At 39.7% G+C, this 14,356-nt stretch overlaps 1 protein-coding gene across 6 annotated transcripts in view; it reads right to left on the reverse strand.

Annotated features, from left to right (window-relative positions):
• The window catches only part of MYOCD (myocardin), a 165,217-nt gene that overhangs the window by 25,070 nt on the left and 125,791 nt on the right, over positions 1-14,356 (reverse strand). For 2 of the 6 annotated variants that reach the window (XM_067463813.1, XM_067463815.1), the window contains exons 2-5: positions 11,904-11,969; positions 10,950-10,998; positions 3,281-3,336; positions 1,668-1,743 (exon numbers count right to left, since the gene is read on the reverse strand). In XM_067463813.1, the coding sequence (XP_067319914.1) occupies positions 1,668-1,743; positions 3,281-3,336; positions 10,950-10,998; positions 11,904-11,969 (247 nt within the window). Of the gene's footprint in view, positions 1-1,667; positions 1,744-3,270; positions 3,337-10,949; positions 10,999-11,903; positions 11,970-14,356 lie in introns of those variants that run through there. The other 4 variants (XM_067463812.1, XM_060764533.2, XM_067463814.1 and 1 more) reach the window with 3 other exon arrangements.

The following is a 14,356-nucleotide window of genomic DNA, read 5'->3' on the forward strand; positions in this document are numbered from 1 at the left end:
CATTTTAGTCGCCCTCCTCTGGACACCTTCTAACTTGTCAATATCTCTTTTGAATTGTGGTACCCAGAATCTTGGCATACTGCATAAATCTTGGCACACTTTCTCAGCAAGTGATTCAAGGGACCACCAAGAACAGGTCAACACTTTTTTAAAAAAAAAATAGGCTAAATTTCATATTGAGGTAGTCTATACCAGAGTTTAGAAGTATTACAATCACAGAATCACTTGGCCAACAAAGTCAGCCAGCTGAGGAATTCTGTGAATTTTAGTGCCATTAAAAAAAATACCAAGTTCAGGTGAAGACAAAGAGGATATACGCTATTATTTCCCAAGATAATGAATCAGGATGCAGTTGTAACACAAAACACCCCTCATGACTCATATAATTAAAACTGCTCTAAATATCCACATGTTAACTGCTATGAGCCACAAAGGGCAATAATTAATAGTTTAGTTTGACCATATATGAACTTTTTCATGGCTAATTTTAAACTCATTCAATTTACACAACATGCAAGATGCAGAAGAAGTGGCTTAACAACACAATTCAATGATTTCCAATCTACCCTCTTCATTACAGCATATATGTGCAAGAATAGTTTCCACCTGGATCATGGACTAATCATTAATATGCCGAGATTAGCATGTAGGGATCTGAAAAATTCTTGAAATATGAACTGGGGCCTTCATAAATTCTGTGTAGTTAGTTTTTTTTTGGGTATACCTACTATTTGAAGCTGCATTAGATCTCAAGAAATGATTTAAGGCCTAGATCTAGTATGCATGCTATTGGCATGGAAGTCTCCTCTACTACACTTAATATGCCATTTTTGGCAAAGGCGGCCCTTGCTACAAAAGAGCAGTCAGGGGTTTTCTAAGCATAGTTCCACTGACTGTGGACACTGCTGTGCCCTAGTATGTTCCAGCTGCTCTTGCACACCCAGAGGATGAGAGAGCAGTTCTTGTCTACAGATATTAACAGATATTTGACAACAGAAGAGGCACCACTGTTGTGTAGAAATGCATAGTATATATTACAAACCCTGAACATGCAGGATCAGGGTTTCATCTACTTGCATTTGACAAAACATGTGTCTCAAGAATGTTTAGATCCACCAGAAGTTACCACAGAGTTGTCTTCGATGGCTTAGCAAATTCTTAGCAAGGACACTTCTCCAGGAATTTTGTAAGTCCTCCAGGGTGACTTTATGCTAACTTTTGTTAGAAATTGTTCATTTCAATAGGGTTCACAATTATCCATCATTTCTTCAATAGTACATTTAGGACTGAAGCCCCACAGATATGGGGCTTGTATTGTATCTTCTTGCATCATATCATTCAACATTCATATGTCAGCGTAACCAAAGATTATTCTGGTAGAAAACACTAACTAAGTCAAGGATATATGCTTTCCCCCCCAGTTCTCCTGAAGCAGAAATATAAGAGTGCTGGAGCTATTAGGAATTTGATTAACCCACTGCTTGATTAAGTATTGATTTAGATACCATGCTAAATATTGTGAGAAATATTTTTCATAAATGCATTGCAACAGATACAAGAAGCTTCCATGTTCACATCTGGAGAGAGAACAAGGACACAGACTACATAGGAAATAATGGTGCTGGGTATATCAATTACACACAAGGGAACAACTCTTTCTGTCTCACCCTTTAAAATGTGCATATCAACCAGTTCGGAGTGCTCAGATCTGTTCCGGATCTTGTGCTTTAAAAAATCTTCAGCCTACAAAATATAACAACAAAGATGATTATTTCACTAGATTGTTTATGCACAAGGGGAAATGTTTCGTTAAGAGGATGTAGCATGGCCTTAGGGAATTGGACTGGATGGCCCTTGTAGTCTTTTTTAACTCTGATTTTATGATCTGGTCAAACCATTGTAATTTATTTACCTGAAAAATATATGCAGCATTTAATCTCTATACTTAATATTAGGTGGTTAGAGATTGACTACTGAAAAGGTGACTTCTCTGCAAAGTGTCCTAGAATGTAAATTACTTATCACTGATATGACAGGGAAATATGACATTAAACACTGGCTTAGGATATGGACTAAACCCAGTATGTCAGATTTTGATTATAAAATAAATGGATAAAGTCTACTTCTTAACCCCGTTTACAAAGCTATACACAAGTTGAGATGTATTTCCTTTTCAGATAAGCAATTGTTTTTTGCTTAAAGTCATAGTAATTACATTTCTTTGTTCACATGTAATTCATGTTATGTGTGAACAAACATGGTCAAACAGATTTCCCATCAGGCGTATTAAACTAAGCAGCTTGGAGATATTCCGGAGTTGCCTCTCCCCGTATTTTCAATAAAGGCTTAGAATACAGTTTTGCTCCAGTTTAAGGCTTTTGACTCATATAATCCTTTTTTCTTCCAGGCAACCAGCCAGTGGAAGCCTTTGAAGAAAGACAGTGAGATATTAACCTATGCCTGAACATTGAAATATACAGCACTTCAAAGTTACTTCAGACGGCTTGAAGTCTCCTAAGCACATTAATTTTTCACAGGGAGCTATAGATCCTTCCTTATGTTACTCATGGGTTTTTTTGCAGGATGTTCATGTACAGTAATGTATCATAGGCACCCTCTGATATTCCCAATGCTCACATATAAACTTCTGCTACAGATTAACCCTTCACCAGTGTTTACTATGAACAGGTAGGTGAATGGAAAACAGACATCAGATGACCTATACGTTTCTATTAACTGGGAACAGATTGCAGAACTACAACTTCAATTTCTGATCACCTGAAGTCAAGAGATGTTTCAAGAAGTTTACAAAGTTGTCATGTACCATTGGGGAATGCACAGAGTGGAAAATGGAGACTTTGTTGGATTGGAACTCCCATTATCCCTCATCAGAAGGCCCATCTTTGATCTACAGTGGGTGGTGATCTCAGTGTGCTTCCAGCAACACTGCCATAGGCTTTAACTACTACACCCTGTACCCTATATGTGCAATGACTTGTACTTCTGTTCCATATAAAGTAACTCATTGATCTGAATCACTTGGAAAATGCTGCTTCAAACAAACATAAATTGGTGTCCTGTTAGTTAATTCTAACCAGAGTAGATATTACCTGCACTATTGTATAAGAAGGGATGGTGAATATGATTTAAGAATGTGTGACTCTAGGTAACTGTGATTGTGAATTCCAGCCAAGTTTTCCTGAGCTCCTCAGCACTTTAGAGATTGTTAACCAAAGTGGTGCCATTCTTTCCGCCCACTCAGATGCCTACCCAGGGTTACCTTGGCTCTCTCCAAGCTCTTCTTTTGCTCATGAAAGGAAGAGGGGCTTTTCAGAGCTGCAAGCAGAAAGAGACAGAGGCCCAGTGAGCATAGCACAAAACAGGCATATCATCATCAGCATCATCCCATGGTAACAGGATTAACAAAATTAGCCACAGACAATCAGCCAATTTCTTTGTTATGATGGGGAAAAAAACCCACAGAAATTACCAGTCTCTGTCACAGGTCAGGTTGTGGCAGGACAAATGAGGAGTGAGAATGCTGAGCAAAGACACAGATGAGAATCTAAGCAGAGGGAAATTAGGGATCAGGTGGAGATAGCTTAGAAATTGTGGCTGACTTAAGAGAGAAATGTGTGGGCTAGTTGAGAAGCATAGCCTGTCCAGTATCTGAACACATTCTGCAAGAAGCTCAAGAGATGACATGGGTGCATCTGCAGGCCTTGCACTTAAATCCTTAACACATGCCCTACTGATACAAATGCAATGGATTTCCACTCCAGCCCTTTTCACACAATTATAGCAGTTTGATATGGTTTTAAACTGCTATGACTGCATCCTGTAGAATCCTGGAATTTGGATTTTGGTGTGAGAATTCTCTGGTGCACTCCACTGGTGCAACACTCCTCTCTCTGGTTATGATCTCATAAATCAGTGTCATTCTGTAGTGAAGATATGGCCGCAAAGCACTGACAATTTCAAACAAAATGGCCTTGGCTGGTCTTAAGTTCTGTATCCACAAGTCCCAAAGGGCGAGAACCTCTTCTCCTTTTTCACAAAATCCCATCCACTAGTGCCAAAATACAAGTGTGGTCCCATAACAGGAAAGCACACCAGTTTCCCCGGCCATGCAATTCCACAGAAGTGGAATACCTAGTTGCTTGACTTTCCAAACTAAGAATCTATTCAGATATAATTCTCCTTAGTCTAAGAACTGCTGTCTCTATTCATTATCATAATAAGTGGAAAACCATCACAGCTCCAGGGGAAGTATGCATGCAAGATCCATACTGTTCATGTAATGGAGAGTACAGGCAACCTAGGTGGAGACACAATTCCAGAAGAAAGTGTGCACAAACCTCTCTCACTGTGCAACCGTGAAACAACAAGTACGTGGAATAACAGCTTCTTGTGAGATGGTGAAGTCTTGTAATTGCACAACATTGGCGGGGGGGGGGGGGATTAAATGGGGAAGTGAAGAAGAAGGGCAACACATGGGTTGGAAGGAGTCCCCTAGCAGCGGTGCAGTAAGACAGATCTGCATTATTTTATTAAATACTTTTGGTTTTTTAACAACAGGAGTATGATGGACAGAATGCCAATCCAGTGCTCCTCCAGAAATCTATGAACATGGATTTGCACCAGTAGAACCTGTTTTCTGATCAACGTGTGATAAGGTCCCTAAACTCACTCTGGCTGAGAATCCTAAATATCTGTCAATACTACAAAACTTAGGACTCCATAGACCCCTGTCATGTTAAAGTGGCACTGAAGTGCTATAAATGACCAATATGATCTCTTTTGTAATAATAATTACCAGCTAGTTTCTCCTATGATCAGGAGCACTGCTTGCAAAACTTATGTTTGTGGACCCCAATTCCCAGAATCCCTCAGACAGCATGGCCAGTTTTCTGCTGGCTGAAGATCTCTGAGAGCTACCATCCAATACAGTATCAGCTGATCTAGAGGATACACTACTGAAATTTTACATTGATGCATATATATACCACATTTATGTTAGCACACAGAGAAGGACAACTCACAAAGTACTTTATTTAGTCCCCCAAAGCTTTCCCAATTTGTTTTCTTCAAGCCATGAACCCTTTCTTTCTTCTGCTCCATCCATAGGCATGTTTCCTTTTCCTCAGCATCAGAGAGTTTCCAGAATGTCCCTACTTGGTTTTAACAGTGCTCATTCTTTGAACCAAACCTGGGTATGCTTTAAGGGCACATGGGATAAGCACTGCATCTCTGTGTTTTGGGAGCAGTGAAATGCTGCATCTGTCTGTGGGACCCATGTTGGGAATGGCTAAGCTACACCTTCTCAGCATCAGAAAGCCATTGTTTGTCCTCATTGTTAAAAAGCAACACTTTCAGACCACTCACACTGCAAAAATCATAGTAGTCTGATACCACTTTAACTGCCATGGCTCCAACCTATGGAACCCTGGGATTTGTAGTTTGTTGTGGCACCTGCATTCTCTGGAAGATATGGCTAAATTGTATCTCACAAAATGACAAATCTCAGTCATGGCAACTAATGTGGTATTAAACTGCTATAATTCTGTAGTGTGGATAAGTCAATAAGCGACTTGAAGGTACATACATACACAAAAATCTAAACTTCCATATGTATATCCAGACTAGAAGTTGAAGGTATTTGAGTAACAGGTTCAGATCTACTTCCTACTATATTCTGTATTAGGACTGGTTATTTTCTCAAAAGGAAACTTCCACTATAAATCCCTCCATGTTGTTAACATTGTGAGAGTCACCATAGAGACTTAGCTTCCAAGATCATTGAAGGCAGGTTGGGAACATGACGGCATGGATGTAGGTCCTCTTTCTCACAGGATATAAGTGACCACTTGGCATAGTTGGGCCTATATTTCTGGACCATTTCTGAACCTTGCTGTGCACTTCATGGAGTAAAGACATGACAGAAAAGCTGTGCAAAAGCTTAAGGAACCTTTTTTTTTCACTGTTGAAGTGTAACTTAGTTACTGTATTTATACAATGAAAGTTGTCCAGAATCCAAGAATAAAGATTGTGGAGTAAGGTATCACTTTTTGTTAAGTGTCACATTATTTTTGTTAGTTTTCAATGCACAAAATGTGACTAGAAACACAGTCAAAATGAAAATCTAGAACATCAAAGGTTGAGAGTGTCATACTTTGAGGTATGACATCTGTAAGTTTCTACATTTCCCCTCACAGAACATAATAAAGACAAAACAACAAAAAGAGAAGGCTGGGAGGAGATATGATAGCCATGTATAAATATGTGAGAGGAAGCCACAGGGAGGAGGGAGCAAGCTTGTTTTCTGCTTCCTTGGAGACTAGGATGCGGAACAATGGCTTCAAACTACAAGAGAGGAGATTCCATCTGAACATTAGGAAGAACTTCCTGACTGTGAGAGCCGTTCAGCAGTGGAACTCTCTGCCCCGGAGTGTGGTGGAGGCTCCTTCTTTGGAAGCTTTTAAGCAGAGGCTGGATGGCCATTTGTCAGGGGTGATTTGAATGCAATATTCCTGCTTCTTGGCAGGGGGTTGGACTGGATGGCCCATGAGGTCTCTTCCAACTCTTTGATTCTATGATTCTATGATTAAGTGCTTTTAAGTAATGACTGCTCCAGTCCCTGCATGCCGATTGTTACCTCCCTTCACTAAATAGATTTGTTGTCAGACTTATGAGTCATTTTGCATTGACGCAATTAGATGAACTAATTTATTATTTGCCTCCTGCAGTTAAATGGATTCTAACATAGGATACATATTTGTTTTGACGATGACACAAATTATGCACAGTAACTTAGGAGGATGCTAAATAGGCCAAAAAATAGAGGAGTGAACGAAGACAGCCTCTAGGACAGGATCTAAGGCAGTAAAAAATGGGGAAAGACAACTAGGGAAAAGCAGGGTGAGGTGTAAAATAGGCTCTGGTAAATTTTAAAGATAACAATCCTCTTTGCTCCTTAAGATATTGCAAAAAGAACAATAGAAACTAATGTACCAGTGCAAGATCTTAGTGCCTAGCCACTGGCATAGAGAAAAATGTGTTGAATAAACTGCAGATTAAAAAAAATGAGCAAAAAAGAAAAGAAAATCAAAATCAACACTCCATATAGTCCAGTTCATACAAATTACAGAAACCTAAAGTTATGCGTATCCCATGCCATGGGATGACGAACACAAGAATTTCTAGAGGCTGCTCCACGTGAAACCAAAAACAATCACATCACTTGGTAGAGCCTCGCTTGAATATTTATAGATGTCTTCCATTTCAATTCAAAATTGAGACCCTGTAGATGCCATGGCTTCAACACCAAGTCAGTGTTTTTCTTCACATTAAAATTTGTCTTGTCAAATATTTCGTCTGATGAAGAGATCTGGAGACCTCCAAAGCTGCCATACATTTTGTGTCATTCTGGGTAACCTAATAAAAGTATTATGCTAACAGATTGAGGGGTTGTTGTTTTTTATGCAGCCAACATGGCTAACTTGCTCTTTGCCAAGAAGATTTATGTGGATGGAAGGAAGAAGATGGTAGAGGATCATCTACCGTAATATGCATAATATGCAAATGTGCCAGCTCTTCTTTGGTGTAAGTGCTGGCAGCAATGAACATTTCAATTGGGAGTTACAATGCCAGGCCGAAAGGGGAAAGCACATACTGTACATGCCAATGGCCCTGCTACTGAGTACTTGTAGATTCACAGTTTTCAGGGGTTATTGTCTTGCTCTTGTTTTGTGAGGAAAACTGTTGAAATGTCTGTGATTATGGTCAAATAAATGTCATTGTTTTCACAGAGAAATGTAACCAGAAAACTAGTAATTCTTTGCTACAATTTCATAAGGCACATATATCATATAGTTTTAAACCCTTTTTATTTTAAAAGACTGACATAAGGAATGTTGGGGGGGGGGGGGTTCAAAGAGTTTTGCCATGGTGGCAGAGAAGCTTATGATTTTCTAGATCCATCTCAATCCAGCTTCAGGCTGGGACATGGGATGGAAATGATGTTGTCACCTTGGTGGATGATCTACGTGGAGCTAGGCAAGGGGATTGTGACTCTGCTGGTCCTCCTGGACCTCTCAGTGGCTTTTGTTACCATAGACCATGGTATCTTTCTGGAGCGACTTGCAGGAATTGGACTGGGAGGCACTGTGTTGCAGTGGTTCCAGTCTTTCCTTGTGGGCCGCCTCCAGCAGGTAGCATTGGGGGGGGGGGGGTCCTGCTTGGCCCCATGGCCTATGGACCATGGGGTCCCACAGGGCTCATATTTATCCCTGTAGTTATTTGACATCTACATGAAACCGCTGGGAGAGATCATCCAGAATTTTGGAGTTTAGAATCATCTGTAAGCGGATCATGCTCAACTCTCCTACTACTTTCCAGTGGATGCCAAGGAGGCTATCTTGCACCTGAACTGATGCCTGAGGTCAGTAATGGTTTGCAGTTTGGGGGTTATTCTGGATTCTGCCTTAAATCTGGAAGCTGAGGTGGCGGTGGTGACCAAGACTGTTTTTGGACAACTAAAACTTGTGTGCTAGCTGCACCTGATCCTAGAGAAATCTGACTTGGCCACTGTGGTACACACACTGGTTAATCCTGTTTGGACTACTGTAATGCACTCTACATGGGACTGCCCTTGAAAAGTGTTGGGAAACTCCAGTTTGTCCAGGGAACAGCAGCCAGTTTACTTACTGGAGCGAATTCCAGGGAACAAACCAGTCCGCTTTTGAAAAAGCTCCACTGGCTTCCAATTCATTTCCAGGCCCAATTCAAGGTGCTGGTTTTAACTTATAAAGCCCTACACAACTTTGGTCCAGGTTACTTGAGACACTGTGTTCCCCTATACAGGCCGGATAGATCTCTAAGGTCTAGTAAGGAGACCTTTACCTCAACACAATCCCTGGACAACATGCACTTAAAAAATCACTAGAGATTTTCCTCTTAGAAGCAGCTTTTAACTGAAGCCAGGCACTTACTGATACAAGGAATTTTAAACTGGTTTTAACTTTTAATGTTTAATAATACAGAAGGGTTTTGGAGATCGTTGAACCTCTATTACTTGTTTGGTTAGGGTTTTCAATTATTTGTATGTATGCTTTTAAATATGATGTGAGTTGCCTTGGATCCGTGCTGGAGAAAGGTAGCATAGAAATCTCCATAATAAATAAATAAATAAATAAATAAATAAATAAATAAATAAATAAATGGTTTGCCAGCATACTAATTACTTTTTGCATACTAAATGATTGAAAGTAATTAGGAATACTTGTGCCTTATACCTTACTAAGGGAGAAGAAGGTAGTTAATTATTCAGATGACTTTTAGTTCACTTATTGATTCAATCCGTTCACATTTGTGTACCACCCGGAAAAAGCCAATAGTTCTAAATAGCTTCTGGCATTTTCAACAATGTCACAGTAGGCATTATCTTAGAAAACACATCCTGTTTTCTTTCTCATACAGAATGGAATGACTTGTTTCAAATACAACTTTCTATTTGCAGCCTCAACAAATAATTATGGGACCCCAATTATAGCTCTGTGGTATTTCATACCTGCTCATCTTACTTATGGAGTGCCCAATAGTTTCCAATCCAGCTTCACAGCCATTTAGCATCAACCATCTCACATTCCCAGCCATTGGCTGAACAAACGATGTGTCTGAGTGTAAATTTCAACTTTTTTCTATAATGGACATTATTACCAATGATTAAGTGAATCCTGGACATCTCTTCCCACAATACTGTAATTTTAAAGGCGTGCAACACATAATTCCAGCTCCTCATGCAGGGACAGAAGATAAGCCTCCCACAGGTTGGTAAAACATCAATGTCCTTGCCGACAGCCAATTCTCTCACACCAGAAGCAATTTGCAGTTTTTCAAGTCACTCCTGACATGAAAAAAATAATCAGTTTTTATTTTTTCCTAGAGCAGTGGTTCTCAACCTGTGGCTCCCCAGGTGTTATGGCCTACAACTCCCAGAAATCCCAACCAGTTTACCAGCTGTTAGGATTTCTGAAGTTGAAGGACAAAACATATGGGGGCCCACAGGTTGAGAACCACTGTCCTAAAGAGATTTATTAAAAGCACATCAAGAAAGAAAATGGCTAAAAACTTTTGATAAATTTAATGCATTATATATATATATATATATATATATATATATATATATGTAGTCTTACCAAGCCAATCCCCACTCCCAGGAAACCAAAAGAATTGTTGGATTATTTCTTATATGCTTTAGAAAATCTAAGTATGGAAGTGTCATTGCTTTTACTTTAGTTGTGATGAACCACTAAAATGAACTGTTTTGAACTCAAAGAGAGCAGTGAGATGAAGGTGTGTTGTTCAAGTCTTGAAAGATCATGTAGACCTTCTTGCATCTGGGGCCTAAACCAAATTTTTGTTTCCATAGACCTTGTCATTTTCTCCCCCCACCTTTTCTTTTAGAAATAAAATGCCTTTTAGGGGGTAAACCAAATACTTTTATGGGGTGTCCGATCATCTCTTGACAGTTGGCAAACACTAGTGACACCTCATTTTTGCAGAACATGACAGCCTGTTCTGATAATGGGATAGAAAGAAAACTGCCAAGAACTTTGGGCAACACATTAAATAAACAGTCTCTGTGGATCCACTTGGCAACCCTACACATGCTGTACCTGTTCCACATACACTGAAATGCCCTCTGAAAATGCCAAACCACTGCATGCACCCTTGTCTGGAAGCAACAGACATTCCATGCCAGCAATGTAGAACATTTTTTGCAGGAGGTAGTCTTAAGAGGGAAGCAAAGCAGAAGTTAACAACATGCTGCGCCCAACAAAGTCTTAGGCAGTCCCTGTGTGTGGTTCAAGGATTGGTGTGTTTCAGCAAGGAGAGAGTGCTTGGGCTGGGAGACCTGGATTCAGATACTAGTTTGACCATGGACTCACTGGGTGGCCTTGGGCAAGGTGTTATCTCTCTCAGTCTCAGTTTCCCCATCTGCAAAACATTGGAATAAGAATGACCCGCCACATAGGGGTTCTGAAAGGTACCCTATTCCCTTCACAGCCTAGCTATGCAAAGGATACATTATAGTCTATACCAAACCTCTTAAACTGTGGGTTCCAACCACAAATGGGGTCCTCTGAGCTCCATGTTGAGGTCCTGAAAAATTTGGCACCAGTAAAAATTTTCTGGACATCATCTAGTAGCTACACTGTTATGCAGTGTTTACAGTGAGCCATGCAGAAGGTGCTTCAGCTGTACTTCACAAAAAGGAAAATCTTCCTGTTTAGCGAGCATTGCAAATGCTGATTTGCTATCAGTAAATGCTGATTTTTATACCTATTTTATTATCTATATACCTGAGATCATGTAAAAAAAATTCAGACAGAAAAGATCAAGAGTGGAAAAGTTTAAGAAGCCCTGATCTACCTAACCTCTCAACACTCTTTTGAAGAGTCTGTTGGCTCAAGAAAATCTTAGATCTTATTTGTGTCTGAGGAAATCTGCTAGATTTGCTACAAACTGATTAAGTGGGGCAAAAATCCCATGCACTCTTTAGTGCTGAACTAGCTGTTCCACTTAATCAACTGCTTACCTTCATACCACAAAGAAGGAATAACTGCTGTTGCATCACAATCTTTTCAGGACAAGGATTGTGGAAGAAGAGCAATCTCTGCCACATTGTTTTCTTACTGGCAGAAGAATTGATTTCCGTAAGGAGACAACATAGGTCCAGAGTTGTTTGCTACAATGATGCACCTACAAAGGCCTGCCTTGGCTTTGAGAAATCACCACTAAGGATGCAGTGTCTTTATCAGAGGTGAGTGACAGGGCCCTCTGATGAAGTTGCATGGGCCTGTTGGTGCAGTAAAGATAAGATGAGAAAGCAAAATACTCACGTGGCATGATTCCCTGGTTGGTGAGCTGTTCTCTGCTTCTTCGCTGCTGCAGCCGCAACTGTAAAACTGGGAGAGAGTGCATCTTTCAGGAAGGGAACTCTTTAACTTTTGCCACAAATAACTCTGAGACTCTGCTGTTACAGAGGGAAGGTTTAGAGCTCTATCACATGCAGAAAGGAATTGCCCTCGTATAACGGCAGTGTGGATCTTCCCTATTACTGGAATGCAGTTTTCTTATTATCTGACTAAAACTAAGCCAATTAACCTGAAGTTTGGTCAAATGACTATTTCCCTTTGCCCACCCTCTCCTTTCTCTCTCTCACACACTAACACACTGTAAAACTTTACAGCATAATAGGGAGCTACAATGGGTGAATCTCTCACAGTTTGCAGAGCTGTATAAAAGTTTCAAAAATATGCCGTTATTTTAAACATATTGCTTATTAACATTAAGAATTAATGCTTCTGTTTTGCTAGTAACAGTCAACTCTGAAAGGTGGTGATTATGCATATTATTTGGAGGTGAAGGAAGATATACTCTCCCTCCATTTTTGGTAGTAGTTTATATTTTAGAGTTCATGATGAAGAGTTCAAAAAGGAATTACAAACACTGATTCCAGTCTAGAAAACCTGAAATGTAATTCTATTACATTTAGCAAGAACAGGAAGAAGATAACCTTGATCTGCATACATTTTAACATCAAGAGACAGACAAAAATGAAAATGTGATTGGACCCTTGGTATCCCTAGGATTTGCCCCTTTCCTGTGGATACCAAAACCTATGGATGCTGAAGTCCCATTATACACAACGACATAGTAAAATTGTGTCCCCTATATAAAATGGAAAAGCAGAGGTATCATTTTTAGTATTTTTAAAGATAATTCAGCTATGGATAGTTGAATCTGTAGGTCCAGAATCTGTGCCTACAGAGTGCTAACAACATATATATTCTTTCTGTGAGACCAATCCAGAATGCAAAGTGCTGGACCAAAGTGCTAGACAAGTCAAACCCACCCTAGGAATAAGAGAATATGTTCTAATGTTCAGTGCTCACACATCTAATCAGTCTTCCTCATAAAGAAAGCTGCAGGATTAAGCATAAATAGTGCAGCAAGCAAACTAATGACTAACTCTTGTTTAGGAATGAAACAGATTCTCTTAAACGTGGGCTCTTTCAATGACAGAGTTATTGTGGCTCAAAATGGAAAGCTGTCCTAGAATAATGGGCCGTCTTACACAGGAGCCCCAACTCTACCTTGAACCAATTAAGCCTTGAAACCTCAGTACCGTCTTTGTACCGTTCTGCCCTTATGATAAGGACAAATGCAAAACAGTGAACATCCACCTTTCCCCCCACTTGCTCTCATAATGGCTGACCTCTTATATTTGGCATATCATAAACTTGTCTGGAAAGTCAAAGGAAAAACATTATCACCATAGCTATAAAATCTTGCTTTATTTGTACTGAAAGTTACTTTCCTAAGACCAAAATTATTCAGCCTAAAAGCTGATATGCAGGCAACATGATAGCTAATTATTACATTATTATGACAGACATGAGAATTGATTTAAATTGCCTCCCATATAATAACGTCAGTTTATAAACATGTCCTTAATGTGGGATGAGGACAGAGGTTGCTCATTAGTATCAGTGGTTATCTCCCTACAATAGGTTTTTAAATGCCAGTTTCCCTACAATATATATGAGATGTATACATTCAAATATGACCTTGGACCTTGAACTCAGGATGGAGTGTTTTTAACTTTGAATGTATTTTAACCATGTTTAATATGTTGTAATTTTAAACTATTTTTAGGTGAACTTGTTGTTTTGATAGGCTATTGTAAGCTGCCTTGACTCCCCCTGCTGGAGTAGAGAAAGGTGGAGTATAAATATGGCAAATAAATAAATAATAGAGTTGGCCCACTGCCCAACAATTTGCCCCACTGCCCTATGTGTTGCTCACATCAAGGACCTCCATGTGATATAAATAAAAACTTTATTTATATTTTGCCCTATCTCCCCATGGGGATTCATGGGGATTCAAGGAGAAGTCCTTAGTAACACATTTCTAGTCTGCATAGATTTCTAACATTCTAATTTGATGCAGTGGTTTAGTGCACAATATAGAACAAACAAACAAAAAAAGTGGGGAGGGGAGTTAAATGGATTGAAAATCCATCCAGGCCAATGAAGAATATGGAGCTCTGCCCTTTTCAACAAAGCCAGGTCTTGTTTGGAGTAATAGAGGAAAAAATCCTTCCACTTCCACAAACCATCTTGAAGAAGTGCGTTCTGGAGACAAATGGCTTCCTTGATGCACCAACACCCTCTTGAAAACCTCTCATGGTTTGTTTATGCCTGTGCAGGCTTAGCACTATCGAGGGATTAAAGCATCTGTTTGCATGCTGCTTTAATCAAAACTAGTCAAGGAACTTGTTGCATACTTA

Source organism: Anolis sagrei, chromosome 2 (assembly GCF_037176765.1).
Source record: "Anolis sagrei isolate rAnoSag1 chromosome 2, rAnoSag1.mat, whole genome shotgun sequence".
Classification (NCBI taxonomy): domain Eukaryota; kingdom Metazoa; phylum Chordata; class Lepidosauria; order Squamata; family Dactyloidae; genus Anolis; species Anolis sagrei.